This window comes from Platichthys flesus, chromosome 9 (genome assembly GCF_949316205.1).
Source record: "Platichthys flesus chromosome 9, fPlaFle2.1, whole genome shotgun sequence".
NCBI classification, from domain to species: Eukaryota; Metazoa; Chordata; class Actinopteri; order Pleuronectiformes; family Pleuronectidae; genus Platichthys; species Platichthys flesus.
In genome coordinates, this window is record NC_084953.1 from 18,402,901 (window position 1) to 18,424,894 (window position 21,994).

At 42.3% G+C, this 21,994-nt stretch overlaps 2 protein-coding genes across 3 annotated transcripts; one reads left to right on the top strand and one right to left on the bottom strand.

Moving 5' to 3' along the window:
- The first annotated feature begins 1,698 nt into the window (after positions 1-1,698).
- Positions 1,699-5,507, top strand: LOC133960482 (E3 ubiquitin-protein ligase RNF170-like). Its single transcript, XM_062395118.1, has 6 exons — positions 1,699-1,805; positions 2,352-2,463; positions 2,762-2,870; positions 3,478-3,551; positions 3,636-3,746; positions 4,705-5,507. The coding sequence occupies exons 1-6, from the start codon at positions 1,777-1,779 to the stop codon at positions 5,050-5,052; spliced, it is 783 nt and encodes a 260-aa protein (XP_062251102.1). The 5' UTR covers positions 1,699-1,776; the 3' UTR covers positions 5,053-5,507.
- Positions 5,496-20,565, bottom strand: pfas (phosphoribosylformylglycinamidine synthase). 2 transcript variants are annotated; one of them, XM_062395117.1, is made up of 28 exons: positions 20,415-20,565; positions 18,519-18,650; positions 18,250-18,385; positions 17,199-17,304; positions 16,884-17,082; positions 15,482-15,587; positions 15,218-15,358; positions 14,986-15,110; positions 14,102-14,230; positions 12,501-12,638; positions 12,190-12,318; positions 12,016-12,089; positions 11,768-11,924; positions 11,634-11,695; positions 10,970-11,131; positions 10,579-10,815; positions 10,250-10,480; positions 9,852-10,032; positions 9,676-9,759; positions 8,815-8,970; positions 8,382-8,501; positions 8,161-8,306; positions 7,874-8,072; positions 7,526-7,617; positions 7,333-7,447; positions 7,086-7,235; positions 6,792-6,932; positions 5,496-6,131 (listed from the first exon to the last, which is right to left on the bottom strand). In XM_062395117.1, exons 2-28 carry the CDS (start codon positions 18,637-18,639, stop codon positions 5,821-5,823), a joined length of 3,948 nt encoding a protein of 1,315 aa, XP_062251101.1. In that variant the 5' UTR covers positions 18,640-18,650; positions 20,415-20,565; the 3' UTR covers positions 5,496-5,820. The 2 variants fall into 2 exon arrangements, with proteins under 2 accessions (XP_062251101.1, XP_062251100.1); XM_062395116.1 differs by having other exon boundaries at positions 7,868-8,072.
- Between the last annotated feature and the right edge of the window lie 1,429 nt (positions 20,566-21,994).

The window sequence follows — 21,994 nt, forward strand, 5'->3', positions numbered from 1 at the left end:
TTAAATGCCCTTCACTGATACATTTATATATATAAAAAAAAACATGTTTTTTCAAGAATGTTGTTCTGTCACAGTTTTGACAAAACAAACATTGTTCGTCTGCCAAGTAATAGCACTGACCCGGGCATCGTGAAAACCAAAATTGCAGTTGGATCAATATTACATTTCGCCATCTTAGTAAAGTATACAACCTAACCTCCTGCTATTACCAGCACATAGAGATAATCTTGACTGGTCAGTTTTGCATGTGTCAGCTTTGGGGTTATAAGTTGAATATAACTGGAATGTTAATCTCTTTCAGCCCCATTTTAGATGCTATAATGACTAGAAACACAAAGTATTTTTTTACAATCAACTCTTTTCCCAGATAGCCACTAAAACCATGGCGGCGTGCCAACCCTCCTCTGAGGGTTAATCATTTATCGTTCATCCCCATAAACCTGCTCACCTTATCCCTTTATATATCGCATGTGGCAGCGTGAGTAATTGAAAATCACATCCTCAAGTGTGTTTCCAATAATACGGCTTTAGTCATATATAAGATAACAAATTTGCACTTGTCACCTTGAGGAGAGAATATGGAAAATTCCATTCTTTTCCGAAGCGTCAAGTGCAAATGTGGCCTTGTAACACGTTTAATTTCAATTGGGCTGAGTTCATCAGAAGGAATTGTTATATCAGCCTGTGCAGAAAAGAACTATGTGATTATTGAGCAAATTGCCTCCTAAAATAAGTTTGTGTATGACCTGAGACACATGTGGCCTTCAGGAGTACCTTTCAGTCCTGTGTTTAAAGTAGGTGAGCTCCTCTCTTTACTCAGAGGCCCTGACCCTCACTGACTGATGGCTGCTATTTTTAGATGACCTAAACCATGATGACCCCCCCCCCCCCCCCCCCCCCCCCTCTCTGTAGCTCCTATCAGAGGTGAGGTGAAGGGCTTTAGTGGACGTTTGCCAAGGTATTTCCGCAATTCTGCTGTCATGATGAATTGCGTGAAGTAACATCCCCAGTCGCTGTCAGATACCACACGAGAGTTTTATCTGACATTTGCAATTGATACAATAATACAAATAGACAGAGTTGGAAACTTTGTTGCTGCATTTTGAGTTTTTAATTTTACCCAACACCTGATTTAGAAAGAAAACGAGTGGCCACAGTGTGATCATATTTAAGGAACTGTTGCTTAGAGACATCTGCCTGGATCTATGCCAAGCCTCCTTTTCTGTTGCTGGGGTTATTATCTACAGCTGAAAAGCCCTGGGTGCAGCATAGTGTTAATGTCAGTGACAGCCACATGCAAGTCACCACCAATAGTTTACTGTGAGGCAACAATTATGTGAAGTTGTTTTGTTGGCAGAGTAAACTTTAAGTAAATGATCAACACAGTCAGATGTAACCTACTTGAACACTGCCCGGGACAGTTCTTTTCCAGCTTTGATCTTGTGACGAGTCATGTGACCCAGATAGTTTTCCTCTAACCACACCGATGTGAGAAATACATTGTTTTTTTTTTTTAGATCTAAAATACTTTCACTCAAAACAATTCATCACAGTCTGATGAAAGGTGTGTATGTGTGTTCCCTGGTGCAAAAAGCGCTGCCTCACTGATCTCATTGCACCGCTGGTCCCTTTAAGCAGGAAGAGCTGATATTGGAAGGTGCAGTTGATCATTAACAGGCAGACAGTTTATTTTGTTCAGTGATGCAGGCAGGCTGCACTTCACTTCCTTCCAGGAGACAGTGACTCTCTGTCAGCTGCTGCTTCTGTAGTTCAGCTATGCAGCCGCACAGCAAATCTCAATCAAGGTGAGTCTCACTTTATGAGTTTGCGTTTTGATCTCATGAAAAACAGAGTTGGCTCACCTCAGGTGTTTAAAATACTGTAGCTTGAAAACCCAAATCGTTGCTCAATGGTGTGAACTTTAACATATTTTTATACCAGAACAAATGCGAGTATTCTTCAACTGATTATGGGTTTCAGTAACTGACTCATAATTTGATAAGATGATATCTGTAAATTATAATATGATCGTTGTATAAAATGCCAAATCAAAATTGATGCCAGCTCAATCTATTTAACGTACTTCTATTATTTCTTGCATTAATTCACTTTCCATTTGGAAATTATAAGCCCTGGTGGGTGCAACACGTCCATCGGCTCACAGAAGCATATCTGCGAAAGGGCTGTAGTCAAAGCATCTGCATCTGTAAACCACACACAGAAAAAAAAATGCTGAGCACAATCAAACTTATCTCACCAATCAATAGTTTTGTGTCAGTATGACCTCATTAGCTGATAAATAGGATCTAAGGTGTGTATTATCATTGTCATCTTGTCATGTCACGTTGCAGATCGAACTGTCTCCTCTCAGAGGGTCGAGTGGGTCAGAGTCTTCCCGGATCATCCAGGGCTTTGGTCTGCACAATGGAGCAGTCATCTTCTCCGTGTGTGAGCTGCCACAAGGTGAAAGCTTCACTTACTTACACACAGTACCAAATGTGATCTTATTTTGAAGGGACTGGAGAAAAATAACAAATACAAAGGCAGTGACATCATAATGATAATACTGATAAAGGTCTTGCTGTTTACATAGACCTAACATAAAGTCCCTGCACACGTATTGTGTATCTACTGTACTACACTGGAAATTGTTCAGGATCATCAAAGCTTTTCAGAGATTTGTAGAGCTCAGGATCGTCAAAATTCCTGCTCCCCGGACTTATCCCATTGTTTTATTCTTTCTTTCCTTTAAACTTTACAGGACTCTGCAGAGTTCTGCTCATCCACAGGTCATCAAGACAGGCACTGCCCTGTGTGCCTGCAGACAGCCAGCTTCCCCGTGCAGACCAACTGTGGCCATTTGTTCTGTGGTATGATATTAAACACACACACACCCACACACTTTTATTCATGCATCTGCTCACTCCATCATTTACTGTATGAAAAGGGATTTATTTATTTTCCATTGATCTCGCTCACCGGTTACCTCCCGTGTTTATGTCTGCTTCCTTGGCTGAGTTAGCATCATCGTGCTACAGATGTGTGTCCAAAACATTGATATGAAATCTCTCAGTCTACTTATGTTTCCCAACTCTGCCCCTAAATTAGCTTTTCACGTATATATACACATCAAGAACGTTGTGTACTTTGCTGAGCTACTTCAGGCTGGAGTTGTCTGTACTGGACTCTTCATGCAACCTTGACAAAATACTTTGAAAGCACTCCTAGAAGATATCATCTTTGTAAAGCATTTCAGGATTCTCCAAAACCACTGGAACTGGAACTTTCTAATTTAGTTGGAGGTTAACAAACATAAAATGAAAGTCACTTCTCAAAAGTTTTTTGAGGAAGAAAAATGTCCAAAACTGTCTTGAGTATTTGTTTGTTTTGTTGCTTCATTGATTGACACAAGGGTGTCATATAGTGTAAATAGTGAAATGTGGATTGAAAGGTTCTGATTTGGGTTTGATTCTCCAGCTCCCTGTCTGATCGCCTACTGGAGACACGGCTCATGGTTGGACGCTATCAGCTGCCCGCTCTGCAGACAGAAGGTACAGAAAACATGTTCAAATGTAAACACAGTCTGAACAGTTCCGAATGAGTGTGAACATGGAGTTAAAATGTGCCTTTTACAGGTCAGCGCGCTGTGCCATCTATTTAACGAGAGTCGATCAGACCGACAGTCAAAGGAAGTGCTTGGGGAAATCACAGATTACAACAGACGTTATTCTGGAGCTCCACGACGGGTCAGTTCTCCACCCAACCCTCAGACGTGACATCACACATCACACACCTCCAGCTAACAGCTCTGTCCTACTGGAAGGAAACAAGTGTTTTATTTGAAACTTCTCTTTCCACAGTAATTCTCCCTCTTCTCCATTCTCCACCTGTCTGGTTGTGTAAAATTCAAGATTACATCAGATTAGACCATAGAAAGGAACTCCTGCTCTGTTGTCCTGTTATAATAGGTGTGGTAACTGGAGTACCACCTACACAACCACAACCATTCACTGTCCTAGACAACCACCACCCTCCAGACAATAGTGTCTGGTGAACACACATTGTACTGACACACCTTTTTATCCAACTGGGCATTTTTGTCTTTGACATATTAACGGTACTTATTTCCCACATACATCTCCTTCACATGAATACATATGGTGGCACTCTTCACTAAAAGAGGTTAAAGATGTTAACCTGATGTTAAAGTGCACTGTAAAGTACGGCAGCTGATTTTTGAGATGACACAGTTTTGGAATAACTCTTTAAAAACCCAAATAAATTCATTTTAAATTAAACCTATTATTCTCATTTTTTAGCATCATAATTTACTTTCGGAGTAAAGAAGGTCGGCTGTTCGATCCCAGTCTTCCCCAAGTGAATTCCCCAAAGTGCCTTTGGGCAAGATACTGAACCCTGAATTACACCTCACAGAAAAAGTGCTGCCTAAAGAGGAACTTTATGAATGCATGTGTGAATGGCAATAAATTGTAATGTAAAACACTTTGAGTGGCCACCTAGACTAGAAAAGCACTATGTAGGTACAGACCATTTACCTTTACTGCAGACTTTGGGCCTTTAAAATTTGCAGATATAAATGATTTAGCTTCTCTTTTAATACTATAGAGTAAAGGCATATGTGACATTTGAATGATCTATAAATTCATTCGGCATGATTTCCTCTCTTCTTCTGGCCACTGACAGGTAACAGACTACCTGTGTGACGCGCCCCTCCTCCTGCAGTTACTCGCTCGGAGCCTCGGCACCATGGGAAGTCTTGTGTGGCTGTTTTTCTTCAGGGTGGCCCTGTGCTGCGTGGGGACCGTGATGTCCATCTCCTCCCCTCCTTTGGACCCAGTCTCCCCTTCATCAGCGAGTCCCCTGGAGTCAGACCCCTCCCTCTGCGGACTGCTTGGGGTGCTGGATGACCTGGTGGTGGTCATCCTGCTCCTAATCTGCATTATCAACATCAACCAGCAAATGGTGTCAGAGAGAGGAGGACACTCAGCGAACACTACGACCTCTCGAGGAGTCATGGGGAATTCACTGTAGACAGGCGCTGCTGTCAAGCTGTTTGACATGAACTTGTGTTGGATTTCATCCTTCTGGCCGCGGATGGTTGTTTAGTGGATGCAGAGATATTGACATCAACACTGACTGTAAAAGTCAAGATGTCAAAATGTGTCTCAGTCTCCAGTCCTGTCTGTCAACTGTTTACAGAGCCTATGTATAGGTGACATAATAGCTCAAATATGATTTGCAGTGTGATTCAGCTTTGCTTAAAAAAATCTTCATGTACATTAATGCTCAATTTATATCTTTAAAACATTTTGACATACAAATAACCTGACGTTGTTATACTCCTCTAACTGGGCAGCAATTAACCCCTCACCTTTTTTCAGCAAGCTGAAGAAAATCGCTCATGTCAATACTGGAATAATGACATCTACGAAAATCCTTTATATTGTTTGTTTTTAAGTGTAAAATAAAGAATATTTATTGTTTTATGTCATATTTTATGTTTATTTGCAGATTCAGTTTCTTGGGTTTCAGCATAGCAACATTGGTAATGTCAGCAGGCTCCACTGGCACATTAGTGAGATATATTGAGAGTTCCTGTGCAATGAAAACAGAATCCACAGAAGTCTCAAAGTTAAAGGATTACAGCATGTATTGGTAATAATGTAAACAGTCAAAGTACCACAGTAGGTAAAAAAGTGAAGAACCATATTGACTAAGTGAACAAAGGTTCAGTCCACACACACTCAACAGAGACACTGCTATCTGGACAGCAACAGAGATTTGGACAGAGAATGATCATCACTGTGTGTTGCTGCACCAGGCGGCTGCGTTCTTGAACATGCGCAGCCACGGAGAGGGTGTGAGAGAAGCCCTGAAGTCCCTCGGGGCCCAGGGCCACTGCCAGCCAAGGGTGCAACGCTCCGGGTGGGGCATCATGGCCAGGTGTCTGCCGTCCGTGGAACAGAGCCCTGCGATACCCTGCGGGGAGCCGTTAGGGTTCAGAGGGTACTCTTCAGTCGGACAACCCAGGTCGTCAAGGTAACGCAGGGGGGCGTAGCCTCCAGAAATAATCTGGTCTTGAGCCTGGGAGCTCCGGAATTGCATCAGACCTGGGGAGAGGAAAGCAGTTTTGGGAAAATCAATATAAAACACAACTGTGGATTACAGAACACACTGACCCTGTGACATGTGAGTCAGCAGATCGAGCCGTCATTGCATAAGGTCACCTGTCACAGTGATTCGCTTTTTTGTGCTCACTTATGATCCAACAGACTTTCTCCAGCTTTCAGCAGGTTACAATTGTAAACAAACTACAGGCAGAGACTTTACTGCAAACAAGCCAAGTGCAGTTATCAGTTCCATGTTGGTCTTTGTTTTCACCATTTCCTTCAAAGTGTACCGAGTGCTAGTTTCTTTTTCACATAAGTAAAAGCTTCTCCACACAAACAGTGATACTTTTCGAAGAAGAGTTAGGTCACGAAAACATTTTAGCTGATTAAAAAACAGATAGCCGATGCATTTCAGTCAATGTGGTGCGGCTCTTTTGCTCCCAACATGGATTGTTTTCCTGTGGGAACCTGCCCAGACATGATAAGTCAAACTAGAAAACCTTTCCCTCTTCTGCATATTCACATATATAATCTATTTATAGACATAACATAAGGTTATACTGACAGCTTAGAACCACACACAGCAGTTTTCTTATACTTATGACCATTTAAGAAGTATGTCAGTACATTATTGAATTTACAGCAGATTCCTGACTGTACCTTCTCCATGTGCAACCCAGACTCCTAGAGCGGAGCCCTCCATGCCTCTGAGCCATATGGACGGGGAAGCCTGGATCCCAACGCTGACGAAGCGCGACTCAAACCTGCCAGACTTATTATGGGTCAACGCCACCTCAGACTCTGGGGTAAAAATGGAAAACAACAATTGTGTTAGGCCTGGTAACTACTGTAAAAATGCTTCTCAGTGATGACAACATTAATTTCTTCACCAACTGTTACAATGTACTACTGCAGTGGTATATTATCATTGCTTTTCCTTCATTTTTCTCATACCTGCTCCATCTTTGCCTTCTCCCACCCAGCCCAGCAGGGCCAGAAGCTGGCAGCCATTACACACACCCAGACTCAGTGTGTCGTCCCGCTGCCTGAAGCGATCAAACTCAGCCTTGGCTTTGGGGTTATATGCAACTGTGGCAGCCCAACCTTTCATGAAAGGAGAATGTTGTTACACAGGATGAAATCAGTGTCTCACAGTACTCTGGAGATGTGTGTGTGTTTGTGTGTGTGTGTGGTTCTTTACCTTTGGCAGATCCCAGGACGTCTCCGTAACTGAATCCACCGACAAACACAACAGCTTTGAAACGCTCCAGGGTCAGGGAGCCGGAGCAAAGGTCCTGCATTGTGACGTCCCACACCTACACACAAATATAGACATCGCTCCGGTAAACATACAGTGCAGCCAGTTAATGAAGGTGATTGTGTCTCACACCTACCTCAAAGCCGGCCATGTACAGAGAGACAGACATCTCTCTGTCTCCGTTACTGCCTTCTTCCCTGATCACAGCTACACGAGGCAATGCTGCAGCTGAACCACAACAAGACAAAGACAGATTTATGATTAATACAAAATTTGTCAACGCTAATTTTAATATATTATATAAAAATGTCTGTATATAGCTACTCCAATGCTCCAATAGTCATGACAATTCTTTAGATCTTTCTTTCTTTATAGTATTAGAAAAAATAACTAATCCATGAACTGATCATGAAGATAGTTATTCCTTTGGAGCCTTGGATACACTAAATAATAAATTGTTATTATCAGTTATGTTTACTCTCACTGAGCTGAGGCGTTTCCAAGGGGTTGAAGGAGAGTTTAAAGTAGGGCTGCGTCCTCGTGGCCAGCCCCGACTCTTCCTGTTCAACACAGAGCTCATTGGACTGCAGTCGCTCAAGCTGGAAACTTGTATCCTCCCACAGAGCTCTGAGGCTGGGGAGCGGCTCTCTCAGCAGCTCCTGTCCGTCCACGCGAACACTGACCTGGAGACGCAGTGAGAGAAACAGGAGATGACTCTCATCGCACATGAAGTGAAATGGTTTCAGATGCATATCCAGGATGATGTCTCACCACAGCCTCTGGTCCAAAGCCACAGGTTCTGCCGATGCGGAGGCATTGCACGCCTGCATTGCAGAGTCTCTGACTCACTGTTTCTACATTTGTCTGTGACACCTCGAGAACCAAACCCAACTCCTCACTGAACAGCAGCTCCATGACTGTGTAGACAAAGATGCATGATTTTTTTTACTATTTATAATCTGTAGTTTAAAGGGATAAACAAACTCACGTACCTCCAGTTCCTCCAGACGACAACTCAACGTCAATTCCACGGTTTCCAGCAAATGCCATCTCCAGCAAACAGGAGATGAGGCCTCCGTCACTGATGTCATGTCCCGCACTCAGCAGACGATCTGAAAGAAAACAATAGTCTTCATGATTCTTTTCACTACAATTTTTTACTTCCACACTTTATAACAACTTACATCAAATTCACTTAAGATTGAACGCCAGATGTACTCAACTTCTGAAAAATGAAATAAATACAACCTAAAAAGGCAGATAATACACAGTAAACCCACTAGGTGGCAGTGCTCATACAGCACTAAAAGGCTTATTGACTAGCGTATGAAAATAAAGCAAAGAGCTCTCACAGACGGAATGGTACACAAGGCTACACTTTGTCTTCTTCAATGGTAGATTGTGCTTTGCTGACTGCAGACTGACCGTGTATGAGAGTCTGAGTGGTGCTGAAGCAGGAAATGAACAGTTCTGGATGGTCCAGGTCAGGGGAGCAATCTCCCAGCTGGCTGTAGCACTGAGCCAGGGCAGAGCCTCCCAGACGATGATGGCCTGGACTGAGAGGAACCCACAACAACACGCCTGCAGACAGAGGATGAAGGGTCAGAGGACGTCTGTTAGTCAGTTAGTCAGGTGTGTGTTAGCGCAGTGGTTCATGACCTCTTCAAGTCACAACCACCAGTGTGATAAGGCTGGTGCAATTTTATTGTTCATTAGTTTTGTTTTGTCCAACCACTAAATCTGACTCACACACTCGGTAAAATCTATTTTAAAGCACATGATGTTACTGTTACATTCATTTAAAAGTTATTATTAGATATATAATTAAATTTACATATATTATTTAACCTTTTCTCAAAAATCAGCTGGTGATCTCCAGAAATCATCGAGCGACCCCCAGGATGTGAATCATTGTGTTAAGCTGCAGTTATGCTTTATGGATTGGTAAATGCACACTACCAACTGTTATGTCAACATGACGCTTTTCCTATTATATTTCTGCTTGTGGTGCAGCAACTTGATACAGTCTTCTAAACAGCTGCAGAGAAAAATACAATACCCCCAGAAAAGGCAAAGAAGACAAAGTAACAAAACAGTTTTAGTTATATAAACTACGTAATTAGGCTATAGAGAGATAAAGAAATGGATTATGAGATCATTTTAAATTCTGTATTCTGTGTCATCTTCTGACTTCTGTTTAAACTAAAACTCTAGCAACAAGACTTTTGAATTTTCATTTCGTTCGAATCGTTCATGCACACATTTCTGTATCTGTGAGTGTCATGCCTTTGCCATCTGGATCCTCCAGATCGGGCGTCACAGTGGCCGTGATGTCAGGACAAACCGCATATGCAGAGATAACCAGAGCACCTGAAACAAAACCAAGTTTAAGTGAAAACACACTTCTACCCACAGACATACACACACTTCTATATACACAAACACACACACAGTGAGAGTACCTGGAGCTTTGACTGTCTCCTTCCCAACTCTAGCCGCCATACTCAGAGAGTCTTTTCCGCCATCGATGGCCACTCCCAGCTGACCCATGACCTCACACATGGCTTTGCAGGCCTCCCACAAACAAGCTCCTTCCCCGGGCAGCTTGGCAGCCCACATCCAGTTACCACTACACTTCACATCCTGAAGACACAGGTCCAGGACATTTATTTGGTAACAATATTGAAGTCATTGGATATTTGTCGCACTTCTTACATAATCTCCATTATTTTATAAATTGAGGTTAATATGAATTTTTGTTAAATTTTTTATGCATGGCATACTTCATGAATTTCCACTATTTGGGTTTTGAAAGAGACAGATTCCTTGACTTTTCTCATGCGCTCCATTATCTGCTCACCTTCAGCGCTGTGACTCTAGCAAACACCAGATTGGTCAGAGCTTCTCCCACAGCCATACGAGCCCCTGCTGCAGGACACACCAGCCCTTTAATGGGCTGCTCCCCGATGGCTGTCGCCGCTCCCTCTGTGCTGAACGCTGACAGAGCAACAACAGCCACGTCAGCCAGTGGCGTGTGAAGAGGCCCGACACACTGTTGCTGAGCAACCAACCCTGTCACAGACCGGTCCACCTGAAAGAGGGACAGAGGGAAAATGAGAAAAGCCACATGTTGTCTGCACGAATTTACTTCTGAAGGGCCAGAGAGTGAGATGGGGACGTAACACACACCTTGTTGGTCAGGTAGCGCTTGGACGCCACAGCAGGCAAACGCAGAACTCTGTCCAGAGCATCCCTGACCAACAGCCCAGCAGGAAGAGCCAGTGGCTTGTGGGTTGGGGTCAAACGCTCCATCTTAAAATCCTTCTGAGGCATTTTTCCCAGAACCCACTCCAGCTGCAGGTCAACAGGACAGCGCCCTCTGTCTGCCTGATCACCATTACCTTTCTCATCATCCACCAGGACAATCTGTGGGAGAGATCAAGACAGAAATAAATTATGCTGAACTGGAAACTCACTAAATATAAATCATAGGGTTTTACAGCAAAGGAACCACTTATCATTGAAGCTTATATATTGGGACACGATGTGTATAAATGGAATTGATCCAACTGAAACATGCCTTGCCATCTCCAGTGATGTTTCCCACAAAGTCAATTGGACACTTCTCCCTCCGACACACCTTCTCAACATAAGACTTGTCTGTGGGGCGGAGCAGCACAGCATTGCTCTCCTGATATTCTGCTCCCCACAGCTCCAACACACTCAGTGTGGGGTCACCTTTCTACACAGCAGCAAGGGAAGAGGACAAAAAGAAGAGTGAAATTAACTGAGAAACAGCAGAATGTGTACTTGTGGATCCTAGGCTGTAGTTCTAAATTTCGGTGCAAGTAAAATGTCTGAGTGAGAATACAGCAGGATATTCTTAGCGTGAGTGGACTTGTGAATGACGTTTCTAACATTCAATGGACGAAAAACTGAAAAAAAAAAAGAATATAAATATCTCGACATACACATAAAAGATGCTGACAAAGATGTCACCTTGTCTTGTAAAAGACAACGAGATTTGAATGCTTTTAGTTATAAGGGCTGACCCGATGTCGATGTGCTATAAGAAAAATCATGTCCTGCCTCCTGTGGGCTCTACCCAGGCGCCACCCTTCCCCTGAATGTTCAAGAAATCGCCTGGAATTGTGAATACATCTAACCCTAACCCTGACTCAGCAACTCATGAACATTTCCCGACCCAATTTACATGTTTGTAGATGTGTTCATGATCTGATTACCTTGAATCTGCTGCAGTAGATCACAGCTCCGGCTGGCTCACTGAGCTCCTTCAGTACGTTACCTGAAGATGAGAACATGTCTCAATACCTCATCTTTTGTATTAATGCTGAAAAAACAGCCTCATGTTTCGTACCGTTTCCTCCCGCCCCCTGATCATGTATACTGCAGATTGGATTCCCACTGCTTCTTTCCAGACAGGCTCTGAGAGCTCGATTCATCTTCTGCTCCATCTCAGCGTCTCCTCTCTGCACTGCACCCAGATCCCTGTCGCTAGAGTTGTCCCCCTGCACCTACAAACCAAAATATGAATAAATACATCAAGCTGTCCACACCAGATTGGTTCACTGACAGTCTGGGTGTGATTTAATATGATGCCCATACTTCTACAGAGGAGGCCGCTCCTCCACCCACTCCTATCCTGTACACAGGCCCTCCGATCTTCACCACTTCCATTCCTGTTGGATCAGGGCAGCAGAGGGAAGGTGTAGGTTATTGATGTAAATACAGACACTGCATTAATTCAACAAATGTTTCGACATTCTGCTAAATTTGTACCAGTCTCTGCCCCTTCTTTGTTTACATCTGAATCTTCGATAGAACCGAGACCACCACTGAACATGATTGGCTTAACCCACTCTCGCCGCTCGCCGTTAGCCAGCCGCATCCCAAAGGAGCGAGCAAAACCTAGAAAGGGAATCATAATGAAGAGAGTACGATGAAACAGTGGACTGAAGAAAAAATGAATCAATATTATGGTTGCTTTGCTGTTTTGTAACATGTGCCGATCAGTTCTGTCACATGTGTTGATTCCAGTAAAGAATGATCTGTAACTTAATTCTTCAGTATATGTCGAGCCGGTTTCCTACCTGACAGGACAGGTTCTCCAAACTTGTTGCCGTAGTCTGACGCTCCGTCACTGGCCTCGATGGCCACCTGCAGCGGAGAGGCGAAGCTTGAGGGATAATCCCAGCTCTCTCCATCAGACTCCCAGGGGAGAACGTAACCTGAGGAGGACAACAGTCAGAGAAGACTGAGCGGAGAATTATTTTTGATAAAACACTGATCATTCTCTGGAGACCTGTCCAGCATGTACCCCACCTCTGGGATTGGATCCGGTCCCCCCACCCCCTGCTATCCTCAAAGGATAAGCTGCATAGATTATGAATGAAAGGACTTTCCAAGGTTTTCTGTGTCTCCGTTGTATCTCTTCATTAGTTTAAGTGAGGCTCAGGGATATTTTTTCTATTCATAGGTCCCCTGGGTCACATCATTAGTAGACATGATGTCTCTTCATCATTCTGCTGATGACACACAGATGTACCCTACAGTCAGGCACATGGCTATCGGCATGATTAAAGACGACTGACATATAACATGTCCCGTCTCTCAATCAAAAAAATAACAAATTACCTAGATTGATGACGTTGTAATGCAATGTCAGTGTCCTGCCCAAGGACACTTCAGCATGCAGACTGGACGGGCTGAGAATTGAACAACGGACCTTTAAATTATTGGACAAACCACTCTACCTCCTGAGACACAGCCACCAATTTGTTAGCAGGATTACAGAGACTACTGAACCGATATCCACCAAACTTAGTGGGTGGATAGGACCCATTACTTTTAGGTATGAAGGCAGATTAAAGTGTGAATACAGGATTTATTTTTTTTACTTTCGTTAACTAGGTTTTATGAGAAATAAATAATTTAGGTACAACCCACTTCTTTTATATTTCTACAATAACAACTATACAATCTTCTGTATGATTGGTCGGCGCTGTACCGCATATTTGTCTAGTTTCATAATTTGCTGACTTTAAGCATATTCAAAATAAAAATAAATAAGTGGTGAGTGTTTACTGAAACCTGGAGTAAGTGGGCGTGGCAGCACATATCTTCGCTTTTATACTTTGAGTGACACTTATTAAACCCATGGATGACATCTTGTTCTGTCTCCTGAAGATACACACTGAGCTTCTTTCACATCTGATGAAGAAGAGACAGATGATGGAACTTAGACTGAACGATAAATGAAACCCTGTCGTGATGAGGTACATGTGTGTGATTGGTCTTTATAGAATTCAGGCGGCTGAAGTGACTTTGTTGGGATTTCATTTTGCTGCTGGTGGAATTAATTTCTATTGGCTGAGCTGTTCCCTCTATTCAGGGATTTATAGAAAGTTAGAACCTGCTTATAATTACACATGTTGCTCTCGGCTTTGACATGAACAGCTACTCCACAGATATGCACACAAAATATATATATAAATTATGCTCATCAGCTACTACAATGTCATTTTAAAGTAGCATTAAAAATGTTTTATTATTTTAGTGCCCATCATTCCTCTAATATATATTAATGTAGCACTGCATACATTGTAGACTGCATGCAGTGCGGGTGTAGCATCCATCTGAGAACATTTCAAGTTAATATTACTCTTGAAAATAAAGCAACTCCTAGTCTTACCTGGTATGTGCAGATTGCCAAAGCAGTATCCTGCAGTGCCCGCGATGACGTGCCCTCCTCGTCCAGCAGCCTGCACGTCTCTGATACGACCTCCCGTCCCTGTGGTGGCGCCACTGAACGGTGCAACACCTATATGTCAGAGGAAGTGGAACATTATTATAGGGAGTAAAACACGTGAGGAAAAAAGACACTTAAGGGTAATTTTCACACCTGAAAGTCTGGACCATGGTTCAAGTTATGTCTTTATTATATTGCAAAAATTTAATCTGGTTTAGTTTGGTTTCACATTGTAATTTGGGGAGAAGACTAAAGAAGTTAGTTTGACATCCCCTGTATCCCTATACTTGACATTGATTGGATGGGAGGTGGCTGTGTTGTCAATTCAGTGATATTTTTTGAATAAACCTCATTAAAAAAGTAGTCACTGTTTGAATGGAGACAATGAAATAACTGGTTCACGTCATTAGTTTCATTACCACTCTTATATTATTATGGTATTACTACCAGCAAAATGAGCGTCCTTGTAATTCAAACATTATATCGTCAAAAGTGAGGACTACAAACTATCCTGTGAGCCGCTTCAATTTTTTTCATTTTTATTCTATTGTTAATGTTGTCTCAACTTACTGAGATTGGTCTGACAATCTAAACTATTCAAATAAATCTTTCAATGAGCCAAACTATGTTTCTTTTTGATCTGGCCTAAAACCACCTCTTTTGGTCAGTCTAACTTTTAGTCCTTTGCTTCGAATCGTGGTCTGAGGCACTTTTCACAACCGGTTATTTGGTTCTGACCAAACTGAAAAGTCCAAAGGTCTGGAACAAACAAGGGAGGTATGAAAGTGTCCTTATATAGCAGGTAAGAATAATGTTTTTGTCCGGACCTGTTGGGAAGTTGTGTGTCTCTGCGGTGAAGATGACATGACGTAGTGAGGGCCGTGTCTCATACGAGCTGGCCTGGGATGGGTCTTTTGGGTAAACGCACTCCAGTTCCATGCCTTTGATACCACTGGAGATGCACGCGCACACACACACATACACACACACACATTTAGACAGAGTGTGAAATGCACACACACACGCCATCTGTGGTTGCTGTGCAGCTTCCACTGCTACCTGCTGTTGTCGCAGAACTTGATGACGTTGTTCTGATTGCTGTGCTGCTGGGTGTCCATTATGAGACTGAAAAGAGTCTCCTTCTGCTCCTGCCCATCAATCACCATCCGTCCCCGGAAAAACCAGTGACGACTGTGTTCACTGGGACACCACATGGCAAGAAATCATTATTGAACAAGAACACCACAGATTGAAAACTACAGAGCCGAGCAACATGCATGCAACAAAAAGCTATCCTGCAAATCTGCAGACAACAAACCCCACCTGTTGGACTGGGCCATGTCAAAACACTCCACGCTGGTGGGGTTCCTTTGAATCCTCTGGAACATGGATGTGTAGAAGTCCAGATCCCAGGAGTCAAAGGCCAGACCTGCATTAAGCATAACATGCACATGACATTTTAAAGAAAAACAAAAAGATGTTGAATGTTCTCTTATGACAGCAATGGAGATGACAACCCACACAGAGGTCAGCACTCATGATGCAAAATGAATCAGTCAACACAAACACAATCCCACACAGTTATTTATATCCTTTACAAACTTCTTCGGAAAAGAGACACAATAAATAAACCATAGGAAGGAATTATAACTTAAAGTATGAGCTGCCTTAAAATGATCATAAGAGTTTGTCTCCTTTCTAAAATAAAGACACCATGTTTAACTCGGAGGGGGAAGCAAAACAGGGAAAGCAAAATGTATCCTTACAGACAATTAGGATGCTACAGACTCACACAGGCCCTTCTTAATCATGCCCTAATGACCAGTTGAGCCTGAGGGAGCCCATTAACTATGAATGGAAATTATTCTCATCCATTTGAGCGGCTTGTGAATATTAATGAGGCTTGGTTGAGGTGAATTAACAGTGTATTCAAATAAGCGTGCACGTCTGAGCCATAGACTGTATATAGGGAAGCATCTTGATCGCCACCTAGTGGTGCAGTACAGGTCATAAATCCTGCTTTCTTCAGGTAAATAGATGGAATTTCAAAGTACAATTCAAATACATTTATCTCAAAGATGGTTTCTGTTATTTTAGGTAATTCATATCGACTGATTCGAGGGTCCACTTTCCTGCTAAGTTTAATTTTAAATAGTTAAAAGCAGATTGAAACATCTTGATTGACAGCTGACTGTGTATAGGCGATACCTTGCTACCACAAAGACTTTGGCTACAAATGGCGTCAAAGCACTGTATGGTTTTGGTTCATTTCTGGATAGTGGGAGGAAGTAGAAACTTCTCATCCATCTTTGTAAACAGTCTATGGTTTCAACATGTTTATACAAAGTAATCTGTCCTGCGAGGCCTTAGTGGTGGTATGTACTCTACTTAGAACCATTATACTCTCTTTATAGGTTTCATTTGCTTTCACTTAACACACACACACACACCCAACACACGTGCACGTGTAAGATAATGAGCAGCAGCATCACTGTCCTGTGACTTTAACGAGCTAAGTAATAATGTCATGCATCATGGGACATTATTACCTCCACCAGCACACACACAGTGTACTCACAGATAGCTGCAAGACTGAAAAGATGCATATAGAAAGAGAGAGGTGAGTGTGAATTCAGTACTCATTTGTGTGACAACTGTTGGAGCAGAGATTGAGAAAGCCCGAGTCTGAAATATCTGCAAAGAGAAACTGTGAAGACAGTCTCACCCAGTTCATCGTTTGCCGTCTCTAAAGCTGCACGACCCTTCCCCAGGATGTCCACCTCAAACACGGGCTTTGGTTTGGTGTCCACGGTGAAGGAGGTGATGGGATGTTGGTAGATACACTCTGTCATACTGTCGTACAGACACTCAATCAGCTTCTTCAGATCTCCATTGAGGTCGGTCACACTCTCCTCCTTTCTGGGCTAAAGGGAAGAGAGACGTGTAAACATGAAGAGACACAAGAATCCTGAATAAATGCTACAAAATCAGTTTACTGTGAGTGTGTGAGAGTGTTGTGTGTGTGTGTGTGCGTTCAAACCTTGATTAGAAACCTGCGCGACAGCTCGACTCGTGTGACATTAGTCAGGCCGGCGCTCTGGCAGATGGACACAGCGTTAGTGGACCAGGCAGTGGAGAAGTTCAACCTGAAGATCGAAACAACAACGATAGCAATGAAATCTGATTCAAACCCGTTCTTTGGCTTTAATATCTTCCTTTCTGCTCTGGTGCTGTGTTCTTAAACTGCCATGGGTTCAAAAGTAAATGGTTCTCCAAGTTATTTCAATGGAATTCCTCAGAATAAATATGTTATTCTTACAGATTAAGCTGATCAGATTTCTACATAATCTTCCAATTGGCATTCCCTTACTTAATTTTGTATCATGTTAGTAGATGCTATAAGCCACCGTAGATAATCTTACATATCCTGGCCAGCATGCAGAGAAATGCAAAGACTAACAGTTTGTGCTGCTGGGATGTAGACTATAGTTGTCTAGCGATACATGGACGTTTAACCATTTTGCAAATGTTATATTTTTCTTTTGAGGGCCTCCGAGGGCGTCACATCTCCATTACAATTAGTAGAAATACTCACAAGTAGCTCAGTATTAATATTAATGCTTTATGACCTCAGCTACATTGACCATTACTAAAAATATGTACTATAGTAATGTCCAGATTGTTATGGTATTTATAGAGCACATGTATGATCCTCAGAGGATAGACCTTCAAGGTTTGGTACACATTGAGCTTTTCCTATATTACCAATCTCACGTGGAACTCCAATAATATAACCTTATGATCAGAAAATTCTGTGCAGGGATAGGTGCTTGTTTTATTTGATGGTTATGAACATTGTAGCATCCAGGGGTCACTAGTGAGGCTTCAAATTTAATGAAATTAATGCCAAAGTAGAGTAATAACATAAGAATAAACATTTGCGGTCAAAATATAGAAACCGGACATCAGTGTGTGAGAGTATTTTCATGTACGTTTCAACTCATATGTTTTAAAATGTGTGTAGGACAAAAACAGAGGCACAGCTTGTAGCACAGCTCATTTATTGACCCACTGTGTGGATGTAACAGTACCTGGGTCCGATCTCCACCAGTTTCTCGCCGCTGCCCTCTGTGAGGTTTGGCTTCTCTGACAAAGGGTCTGAATGCAGGGCAGGACGAAACAACCAGAGGAGAACCTCCTTCTGCTCTGTGCTGAGACTCACGCAGCCTGCAGCAGGAAGCAAGGAGACAGAGGGGCAGAGGTGGAAAACACAGCAAAGGGTACATTAGAGAATATGTCCAGCATTTGATCAACTGCTTTTCTGTCCATGGCCTTAAACCATGATCTGCTACACACTCACCTGTAAGCTCCACGTTGTAGCACAGCTCGGTGGTGATTGACAGTTGCGGGTAGAGCTTGGCCGCCCGCTGTAAGGCCCGCCCCTTGACAGCCTCGTTACTGTAGAACTGCACCACAGCCATGACTGATAGAGCTTGGGGAAAAATAAATTCAACTCCATTAATTAAATCAATCACCAACGTCACGGAAAAAAAGATTGTCAGCATCTTGTGTCGATGACATTGATTCACTCTGTCTGACTGAGTGCATATTCTAAACTAATGCAAGGAATCACACAGGTCAGGGGTCAATGGTGGTGATCAATGGTAAATAAGGGCTGTTGTATTTTCTGACTTTGTCTCCAGATCCGATTGGTTGAAACAAATCAATAATCAAGATAGCAGGTCCCTAATGGAATGGTAGCAAATCCTGGAGTATCACCACAAACATACACACAGAAGAGTCTCCATCAGGTCTCAGTGTGGTCAAACCATGAAGTTCAAACAACTAAGTGATAGACAATTAATTACTCGCAATTTATCTATAGACAGGATTTACTTTTCAATATAAAGGGTCTACAACATGGTTGGGAAAAAAACAACCAAGAGTGTAGCAATCTTTGAATCAAGTTACATCATATTTCTTGTTGCTCTTGGTTTGTACCCTCGGGGTCGAATGCACTTACTGTAAGTTGCTTTGGATAAACGCGTCAGCTAAATGAAATGTAATATTTAATGCATATTTAATTTAAAGCAAACAATATATTTTTGATCAGAACACCACAGTTTACATATATTTCAATCTAGTTAACCTATATTTTAATTGTCACTGGAAGAAAAGTTATTTCAAGATCAAATGTTCACCTGTGTAATACCTCCTTACTGTGCTAACACAATATACAAGCAATATATTGATAGATGGGATGTTTGTTGTATTGCTATTGATTAAAGTTATATTGCGATACTTTTGATATTGTTTTATTGCCGAGTTGTACACAATGAATCTGCAAACATAATTTATTTTTCCTTTACGTTGGTAGAAAACCAACATAATCCCATATTTGTGAAGGTTCTCATTGCATCTTTAACAATTATACATTTGTTCAAAGGCAACTGGACTTGCTTTGTGTTTCTAGAGGTTTTTGCGTTCTGAAATGAAGACGCCTCTTGGATGCCATGTACAACTGCTGAAGACAAACTACCCTCAATGTGTGTTTTGTCTCAGAAGAAGTCAAATATCGTCACTGAACTAAGCTACATCATATTTAGTCTGAGCGATCACTGTAGTTTACATTTGTGTTTTCATTCAAACCTTGGCAACAAACAACCAGAGTAAAATAAATTAATATTTATATTGCGACCATGTGATGTTTAAATTAGCATAATAATAAAAGCATGTGTCTACATCACGCACACGCACACGCGCACGCGCGCACACGCGCACACGCACACGCACACACACACGCACACACACACACACACACACACACAGATTATTGGCTCATTGATTGTGTGCATGTTGGAGGTCACACACTGCACGGTCAGGAGCTTTCTGTTAGTTCTTAACCACATGCATGCAGGCACGCGCAGGCGCGCGCACAGCGATAATCAAACAGCTTGTCTACAGTAACAATGTGGATGATACAGAGGATCTTTCTTCTAAATATGAAGCAGGTGAAGGTTGACTTGTCACCTGGTTCATATTTAGTAGACGGAGCCTCTGTATCAACTTGAGAAAACTAGTCCCTCTGACTTTGACAGGATGTTAGCACGTTGTTGTTCCGCTTACTCGACTTGTGGGTGGAAGTTAAAAAGTGAAAAGTTAGCACTGGAGTTAGCCGAGAGCTAGTGAGTAAAGTTAGCTAAGTTAGCTTGAGCGTCAGCCTCTGTGACAGCGAGGTAGAGTGTGTGTGTCTCACCTCCGGTGTCCTGGAGAAAGGTCTGCTGCTCTTCAGTGAATGAATGAACCAGAGGAAGAGGAGGAGGAGGAAGAAGTGGTGGTCGGTGCAGGTCTGTGGCTCAGGACAACACAGAAGAGGATGAGGACCTCTACACCCGCGTGTGCCTTCAAAACTCTGCGCATGCGCGACAGTGTGCTGCTCGCTGGGCAAGATCTCATGACTTTTAGAAATATGGTGTTGTGGGGGGGTTGTCTCTGTCCTCATCACACACTGAGCAAGTTTGTCATTGGTATGATTTATAATGTACACTCCTTAGTAAAGACCTCAAAGATGTATTTAATCAACTTGCTTTGTTTTCAGAGTCAGTAAAGTGTGGCTACATTTAAATCAGCCATGTGTGATCAACTAAAACTGCAAACATTTGGTTTATTTCCTCGACCAATCAGTGCAACTTCCAACTGTGTCAAGTTCAGGGGCTGCGTCCTTTGGAAGCTGGGTTTGAAATCCGAGAGGCAAGACAACACTTTCCCATCTCAAAGGCTCCTTTAAGAGGTCAAGATTTAGGTAAAAGGAATATATTGGTAGAAATTGATTATAACATAATCCTACTGATGTTTTCAATAGTGTGTTTCGTCTAACTTGCAAGAATTTTGGTTTTCTTTACCCTAGAATGGGCCTTTTGTATTAAATACTTTATATTTACATCGGGAGTGGATCCTCTCTACAGTTTAATCTCAACTGAAGGCTACCACACATGTTTGAAAGGGGAGGGTGAGGTCAGCTGCAACATGTAACTTCCCCACTAGATGACACTAAATTCTACTCATTTAATTTTTACACATGGCCTTTGCATCATTTCCTCCCTGAGAAACATAGGCTCCAAAAGGTGGATGCTTCGAAGGCCAATGCATCCCAAGAGGAATCATTGCGCTTTAGTGACGTAATGGCGCCGGCAAGCGACAAGATGCCCAATGCTTGAGAATCCCGCTTCAACTCAACTGAACAACTAAAGGTACACAAGGAATACAAAAAACAAGGAGTATTCAGACTTTCTTATCCTGTCCAAATTCAGATGTTGCTAGGTAGGACAAGCTGGTGACACTGATCACGGAAATGATCTGTACACAAGACCACTTAAAGACAGACCTGAGATATTAGGACAAAAACATGTTTTGTGAGGCCAAAGTGACCTTGAACTTTATTCTCCAAAGACATTCTTAATTCAGGCCTACCACTTGGCCCTATCCCTTTGTTTTGCAGCCTTGAAGTGGAAGCGTTGTCCTATTTCTTAATGTGATTTAATTTGTGGCTCCGTTTGCAGGGGACACTACCAGCAAAGGGCACTTTTTAGGTAGGGAGAGGGAGAGGAATTGGGACATGGCCTTAAGATGACACATTCAGGAGGCAAAAAAGGAGGCAAAAAATGAGTTATTGAGATATGTTCACAAGAATGGTAAGGACCCCAAAAATGGGAGGAATAATACAAGGTTTAGTATTTGTTTATCATGACTTCATTCCTGAACATGTATTGAAGACTGATACAACATAAAAACCTTCAAATTTAAAATTAAAAAGGTCACGTTTTAATTGTAGAAGTT